This window comes from Orycteropus afer, unplaced genomic scaffold (genome assembly GCF_000298275.1).
Source record: "Orycteropus afer afer isolate SDZICR_OR568_19922 unplaced genomic scaffold, OryAfe1.0 scaffold00227, whole genome shotgun sequence".
Taxonomy (NCBI): Eukaryota; Metazoa; Chordata; class Mammalia; order Tubulidentata; family Orycteropodidae; genus Orycteropus; species Orycteropus afer.
Window position 1 is genome coordinate 285,379 of NW_006921814.1, and position 8,556 is coordinate 293,934.

The following is an 8,556-nucleotide window of genomic DNA, read 5'->3' on the forward strand; positions in this document are numbered from 1 at the left end:
GCTAAACAATACAATCCACCAACTTGGCCTTATAGACATCTATAGAGCACTTCACCCAACAGCAGCACAATATACATTCTTCTCCAGTGCACATAAAAGTGACTTTCTCTAGTTATCACCCTCCTTACTCCCTAGACAACTTTTACCAGAACCTGCAATTTCTGTTTGTATATTAACTGTCTATGCCCAATATAGAACACAAGATTTATGAGAGCAGGTACGCTGTCTAGCTTAATCAACAAACGCTATATCCCCAGGGGCTACTACAGTGCCTGGAAAATAGCAGGGCTCTGTCATGGATTAAATTGTGCCTCCCAAAAAATATGTCAACTTGGCTGGTCCATGATTCTCAGTGCTTTGACAATTACTTAATATGTAATCATCCCCCATGATGTGATGTGATAAAATCATCCAATCAGTTCAAAGGGAATTAAGGTAGCACCCTTACTTACAAGAGATAAAAGGAGAAAGCAATCCTAGAAGGAGGGATCTCAGCATCACCAAGAAAGAAGAGCCAGGACCAGAGCACATTCTTTGGACCAGGGACCCCTGTGCTGAGAAGCATCTAGACTCAGGGGGAGATTGACAAGACACATGCACATCTCTAAGGGGTGCCGATCCCAAGATGCTGCAAGGAGACAAGGACCTTCCTCCAGAGCTGACAGGGGGAATGCCTTCCCCAGAGCTGGTGCTCTGAATTCAGACTCTTGGTGATATAGTGCCTAAGGCATTTGACCACTAACCCACCAGCCACTCCTCAGAAGGAAGATTGGGCAATCTACTTCCATAGAGATTGTTGTTGTTGTTGTTGTTGTTATGTGCCGTCGAGTCGGCCCCGACTCATAGCAACCCCTCCTTGGGTTTCCGAGGCAGTATCACTACGGAAGTAGGATTGCCCAACCTTCCTTTCGAGGAGTGGCTGGTGGGTTTGAACCACCAGCCTTCTGGTTAGCAGTCAAGTACTTTAGCCACTATGCTACCAGAGCTCCATAGAGATACCACCTCATAAACCCAAGGAGGGATCTCTATGAGCCGGGATCAACTCGACGGCATGAGTTTTTTTGTAGCGTTTTAAATTGTGAGAAAATAAATTTGTTTATTAAAGCTATCCTCTTGTATTTCAGTACTAGATAATTAAGAATTCAATATAGTTTTGCTGAATGGATAAATAAAAGAATAAAGAAAAATAAAAAGAACAAAAGACAAGTTGGGGTCGAGAAACACAGGAAATGAAACTGAATATATCTCCTCCTCCCCCAAGGCTCTGCTGGAGTTTCAGTTTAGGTGAGAAAGCCCAGTTCATATTAAAAATACTCCTATCTCACCGCCATTACTATCACTGCTGTCACTGCTGCCACCAGACAGTAAGCATAAAGACCAAAACTAGAAGTTCTAGCTCTGGCTCTGCTAACTGTAACTTCACCCTCCTGGGCCATACCTGCAAAATGAAAGGACTGGATATTTAGCTTTAAAATTCTAAAATTCTAAATCCAGTTTACAATTTGGTAAACCCATCTCAGCTTACTCCATTTCTGCCTTTTGATAGAAGGCTTCTGAATGAATCTTTTATCTTTAACTTGTATCTAGGTCCTCTCTCCCAGCCCAAGGATCCATGGTCATGAACACTCACACACAAACACTATGGTTTTTCTCTCTTATTTATCTTTAAGGAAAAAAAAGAAAGATATATAGAAATCTCAACCCTCCAATCATGCAGGTCTAGTTCTGATGCGGTTCCTTTAAGGCTGGAGGGTATCCCCAAGAGATCATGAAGTCTTGGCCCTCCCTTCAAATAGGTCATTTCACACTGTTACTCATCTTCCAATTGACACAGAACTAAAACTGACACTCCCAAAGAACACAGAGTACAGATTTTTGTGGTTTAGACCTCTATGTAGTCAGAATATTGACCTTTTGATTTTTTTCTTTTAGAATTTTAGGAAAGATTAAGTTTTTTAACTGTGAGAACGCCTTAGCGCCAGTAAATAATGTTTTAGAGAACCAACTAAAATAAACAAACCTACTTTTTTCCTGTAAAGTGAAAGGACAAAGAATAGTGTAAGAAATCCATACTTATGTGGCTTAAAAATAAGAAACTCCAAAAAGATGCAATAACTTTCCTATTTTGGTTTAAAAACAATAAAAAAAACTGTTTCACCGAAGCAATGGGAAAGGGGGAGGAGGTAATAAAACAAACTGCAAAACCCAACCATCCTCATATTCAGAGAGCCAGGAAAGAGAAAAACCCTCTGACTTGCCCTACAACAAATTAAGCAAGCAAAGGAAAACCATTTAACTAACCCCACCCTCCCTTCTCTTAGCTTTACTAGTAATACCACCATATTTTTTTGCAAATAAAAGCACTCATGCACATAACCTGCATAGTAAACTAATGCACAAGGGGGCTGCATAGTTTGAAAAAAAGAACTATGTAACACGCATATTATTTGTAAAGATATGGCATTCAATTTTCTCTTCTGCCCCTCATTGTCTAACCTTCTGCTCCAACTCCAAAAAGAATCCAGGATAATATTCTAGTTCTATTTTCAAAGTAATGTATCCCTGTGTGGTGTAAATGGTTAATGCACTCAACTGCTTACCGAAAGGTTGGCGTCTACCAAGAGGTGCCTCCAAAGAAAGGCCTGGTGATCTACTTATGAAAGCGCAGCACTGAAAACTATGGAGCACAGTTCTACTCTGACACACATGGGATTGCCATAAGTAGGAGTCAACTCGATGGCAACTGCTGTCAGTATATTCAAACTATACCCATTTTAGGGTTAGTTCTCTGTTTTGGGTTCCCTTCTTAATGCTTTCCTTGGGTTTGCAAAAACATTAAAGTTGGAGATTTCAAATTCAATCTACATTTTGTAAAACATAAAATGCATACCCAATTTGGTGGTGTAAACAAAAAAATCATGGTAAATCTGTGAGATGTAAGGTTAAAAAAGCTAACTCAAACCCAAACCGAGCCAGATAGTGCCAATATCCCTGCTTCCAGATTTACACTCTCTTCATTCCAAGCTCTTAGCTCCTAATCTCCTCCTCTCACAGATCAGGCGAAACCCTCCATCCATCTGCCTGACCCCACAGTTTCATCCTCCCACTCAACCAACACCACCACAGGGCTCCCAGGCAGGTGGTCCTGCAGCTGCCACTGGCAGAAGAACCCTACATAGAGACCAGAGGGAGCTGGCATAGTAAAAAGAATGCTGACTTCAAACAGAGGTACATTAAAATATACATCCACTCAATTGTTGATAGCAGATGCATTTGTGCCAAGAAAACCACATTCTCCAATCAACAAATTTGTGGAAGATTTTGTTCATTTCAAATGTCTACTCCTCAGAAAGTATGTAAGGGCTGCCTTCCAACATATGTGTTTGAAATGCATAAATTAAATCTGAGAGACTTCAATATTCTGGAAAACTCTTAACTCAAGTTTATTTTTATTCTCCCCAAAGAAGCAAAAAGTTAATCAGGATTGTTGTTGTTATGTGCCATTACATCCCTTAAAATATCTACTGGGAAACCTATTAGTTGAATATACATAGGTTTGCTGTCTTAACACTGACACTTGTTGTTGTTGTTGTTATGTGCCATCGAGTCGGACCCGACTCATAGCGACCCCTCCTTGGGTTTCCAAGGCAATATCACTATGGAAGTAGATTGCCCAACCTTCCTTCCAAGAAGTGGCTGGCGGGTTTGAACCGCCAGCCTTCTGGTTAGCAGTCAAACGCCTTAGGCACTATGCTACCAGAGGTCCTCTTGATAGTTTTACTCAATTTTCTTTAACTGTTTCAAGTGTGTAGGCTTATCTCCCCTACTCTGTGGTTGTTGTTAAGTGCCATTTGAGTTCTTGAGTCAGAGACTCATAGCAGGCAGTATCACTACGGCAGTAGAGTGCCCAACCTTCCTTCCAGGACAGGAATCAATAACTCTGGTATCTCAACCTGCATTTAAGTATATTGTTGGTCACTTGGCAGATAATACAATTGCCAATTTGACTCAAAAATATTCTAAAGCAATTATTTTTTTTAGTATTCAGTTTTCTGTTTGTTTTGTTTTTGGACTGTTACAGATCCCTTTATGCTTTTTAAACTGGGAACACACAAGAGATTCTATTTGATAAATAAAGCACAGAAAGCCTCATTACGTTCTTTACTGTCTGGATTATAAGGAAGCACCAGTGACTGACCATTTTGAGAGGGAGATCTCATTTTATTCCTATTTCCTTCAGCTAGTCCTCTACCCCTACTTCCCACCACAGCATAAAATGGTCAATGAACGGTTCACTGAGCTGAATTCTTTAGGTAGAGTTCTGCCATTCTGGTCATTTTTCCCATTTGCTTTACTCCCTTCTTTCTTCATTCCTCCCCAGACTCCAAAGAAAGTCTCATTCTGAAGACATTCAGAAGCAGAACTCAAGAGCAGAGAGAGGACAGAACCCTATCCTCTTCCAAACCCAAAGAAGCAGATTTTCCTCCTTAAATATAAGGGTTATCTTTCCAGCTAAGGATCCTTAAGTCTTGTTTGCTTTCAACCTCAAGGAATTCTACCTTCTGGCATTAAGTAAGGCTGATTTATCTGGGTAGACACAAAGCTTTGAGCAATGGATCTAAAAATTCGAATGTTTATCCAATATAGAGGGAGCTCTGGTAGCGTAGTGCCTAAGGCACTTGACTGCTAACCAGAAGGCTGGCGGTTCAAACCCACCAGCCACTCCTCGGAATGAAGGTTGGGCAATCTACTTCCATAGTGATACTGCCTTGGAAACCCAAGGAGGGGTCACTGTGAGTCGGGTCTGACTCGATGGCACATAATAACAACAACAACAACAACATCCAGTACAGGTAAGATCTCATTCATTTTACACTAACAGAAAACCACACCAAACTCACTGACATCAAGTCAGTTATGACTCATAGCAACCACCACTGGTTTTCCAAGACTGCAAATCTTTTTGTTTTTTCCCCCTCTACCTAACAGTATTCCCTCCCCTCCCCAAAACTGTAAATCTTTATGGAAACAGATTGCCTAGTCTTTCTTCCAAGGAGAAGCTGGTAGGTTCGAACCACTGACCTTTTTGGTTTGCAGTCAAATGCCTTAACCACTACACTACCAGAGCTGCTTTATACTAACATAAAAAATTACTTTGCACTATTCTTCTGAAGTAACTGATACTAATTTAAAACTTCAGTGATAAATGTGTACTCTGATCCTCTTCATTTGAACATAGTGCTATCATTTATCAACCAAGTACAAAAATGATTTTTTTCCTTCTTTAAAAAGTGCATCATTTTTGTCTACTTTAAAAATCCAGGTGAGTAAGATTCTGTATTATATCTGTGATTCATTCTCAAATGAGATGTTACCATAGACCCACTCTTCTCTTTCATTATTGTTATTTGCCATGGAGTTGGAAACCCCTCCTCGGGTTTCCGAGGCAGTATCACTACAGAAATAGATTGCCCAATCTTCCTTCTGAGAAATGGCTAGTAGTTTTGAACTGCCAGCCTTCTGGTTAACAGTCAAGTGCTTTAGGCACTATGCTACCATTAGAATAGAACTTTAGTTTTAAAGTTTCTTACAACTTATAGGGAACAGACCTTCAAAAAATAAAAATAAAAGGCTTTGCCTTTAACATTTTGACCTCTTTACCTTTTTGTATGGTTTAGATCTCAGTAAAAACTAACTGGGACTAAGAAAAAATTAATGCAAAATTTTTTTTTTCTTTGCATTGTTTAAGAAGCCAGTTTTCCCCCCAAAACAAGAAAACAAAGGCAATTCAAAACCCTCCTGAAAGTTTCCGGTGACAGAAATCTCTATCTTGATCAGGGTGTGGGTTACACAGGTGTATACACTCTTCAAAACACCAGACTGTATGCTTAAGATATGTTTTACTGTATACAAATTATGGAACAATTTAAAAATTTTAAAATCTTTCTGTAAAATGTATTTCAATATCTGCCATCAGCAATATAACTTACCTAAATTTTTGATAGGTTAGCAAGATCCTAAACCCAAAAAAACTCTACCCAAAAGCCTCTGATATCCCCCTTTCCCACACTCTCCAGACACTTCCATCTCAAATCTATCTTCAAACTGGAATTTGCCCAAGATATGAAATTCCACTCACCTCAACTGACTGAGAAGGCATTTTCAGCTTGGTGAGCTTGGCTTTGGCAGGCACTTTCAAATCTGTTTTTTCAAAAGTCTGTTGACGGTAGTCCTCTGGTGGTGGTTTCAGTTCAGGAGACTCACTAGGAGCCTGATCTTGACCATCCATGGGCCGGACATAAGCTGTGGGCTTCTGCTGCATTGCAACACTTTTTGAAGGGAGGGAAGGTGGGGGAAATGTCTGAGAAGATGGCTGGGGCGGGGCCACCCCAAGGCTGGCAAGTGCCAACAAACTATCTTGAGGGGTCTCTTTATCATGCACCTTCACTGCTAGGTCCTTGGGAGATTTGGCTGGACAGTAGCCTTTATTATTATTGTTACTGCTGCTGTGAACCTTGTTGCTTCCTTGTGTCCTGGGAAGAGTTTGCTGGTTGGAATGTATAGGTGACAAAGGGGGTACTGAGGAAGGCAAAGAGGAGATTAAGGGAGACAGTTTCCTCTCTGGAGTCGGGTCTGTAATTGAAGCACAATGGTCTCCATCAGCTCTGTGGTCACCTTTTTTGTGATGGCTAGAGCCATAACTCTCCTGACCAAGCCGATCTTGGGTCATGTGCTGGCTGTCCAGTGGGCCATAGCTTTTAGCATGGAGACTCGGTTCCATTCTTGGCTGTGCCATCTTCGGATTGTGGCTAATGTTACCAACAGGAAGTGGTCCAGAGGCAGGAGTGTTAGTGGGCTGGTGGTGAATGCTAGTGTGGAAGGAGTGGGGTGGAATGCTGCTTCCTTTTTCAGGAAATAAAGGATATCTTGGCTTTCCCAATCTATTTTCAGAAGCATCAAAGCAATGGGGGTGGGACTTGGTACTAAGAAACTCCTTTACTTCTTCATAATTCCCCAGCATATTCTGTATTCGACTAGATAGCTCATCACCTTTTTCTGTCTGAAAAAGAAGAGAAAGAGTTATATACTGAAGAAAAAATTAAAAAAAAAACTATTTAATAAACCACATGAACTTTTTAAAAAATTTTTATTGTGATTTGGGTGAAAGTTTAGAGAGCAAATTCACTTTCCATACAGCAGCCCACATACACTTTGTCTCATGACAATGACTGCAATTTCCCACAATGCAACAGCTCCCCTCCCACTTCCTCCCCATAGTTACTTCTTCCCTGTGTCTTTCCCTCCCATGCACTCCTGGCCCCCAAGCTGTCTCTTTGTGCACACAGCCCTTCTATTTTCCCATGATTGCTCTCTCCAAGGAGTATATCTACCTAATGTAAATGTTCAGCTCATATGCCTGTCTTTTGTTTGGCTGGAAGCCACAGGAGTGGGTTCAGTTCCAGCCTAAAGAGGAGCTAGAGGCCATAGTCTCAGTTGTTCCATCAGGCTCTATCAGACCAGCAAAACTGATTCACTTTTTTTTGTTTGTTTGTTTAATGATTTTGAGTTTTGTTCCACGTTGTTCTCCCACTCTATCCAGGATCTCCTACATAAATCCCCCTCCGACATAATAACATTTTTTAAAACTTTTAAAATGTAAGGTGTAGCACATAAAATTTAAGGTGTAATTTTAACTCTATTCTGTCATAGACACATTACCACACATAAGAGACAAATATTACAAAAGAAAACCACAAACTACTGCAGATGCTGATTAACTATGTTCAGAGAACTTTTTATATTTTATTTTCAAACCCAATCCCTAGGATAAGTATCTTATTTTCACAGTTAGGATCTTGTTGAATTCTTTTCATCACAGAGTTAAATATCATGATTAATCAGACTTTATTCTTCTAATATACAATAAATACCTTGTAGGGCTCTCCAAAAAGGGGAATCTTTTCAGGAAATGCCTCCTTCTCCTGGTGAGCTTCCTGGTTCCGTCTTTCCTTCTCTCTAATTCGAAGCAGGTTTCTGTCTTCATTATATAAGCTGTTTCAGATGCCACAAAAGAACAAAAACAATAAAATATATCAGCATCCAAGTTTTTTCGTGCATATATATGGACATATGTGAAGGGAGGTGAGGGCAGGTTCAAGAAGAAGTGACTACAAGCGCTAAGAGCTAATGAAGGCCTACATCCGTTAGCCCACGACTAGACGGAGGCCTCAGTCAGCAGGCTGGGATCCTCCAGACGGGGGTCCCAGCTCCTGAAACCCAGGAATTCACTCTGTGCTATGGCCTGCATGGCTCAGGACTAATCCAAAATGAAGCCTTTTATAGATAGGGGTGGAACTGATACACAATTAATGATATTTTATGTCAGCTTGCAAAATATGGGGTACAGGTAGAAGCTTTTCATCTGAAGGAGTCAGCAGGATGTGAACTTTAAAAAGGCTGTTTTCGGCCAACAAACATATGAAGAAATGCTCACGATCATTAGCTATTAGAGAGATGCAAATCAAAACAACAATGAGATACCATCTTGCTCCAGCA

The 8,556-nt window shown here is 40.5% G+C and overlaps 1 protein-coding gene across 1 annotated transcript in view; it reads right to left on the minus strand.

The window, feature by feature from the left end:
* Window positions 1-8,556, minus strand: part of AFF1 (AF4/FMR2 family member 1) — a 140,054-nt gene that overhangs the window by 128,416 nt on the left and 3,082 nt on the right. The window contains 2 exon segments of the mRNA XM_042782047.1: window positions 6,140-7,060; window positions 7,932-8,052. Coding sequence (XP_042637981.1) covers window positions 6,140-7,060; window positions 7,932-8,052 — 1,042 coding nt within the window.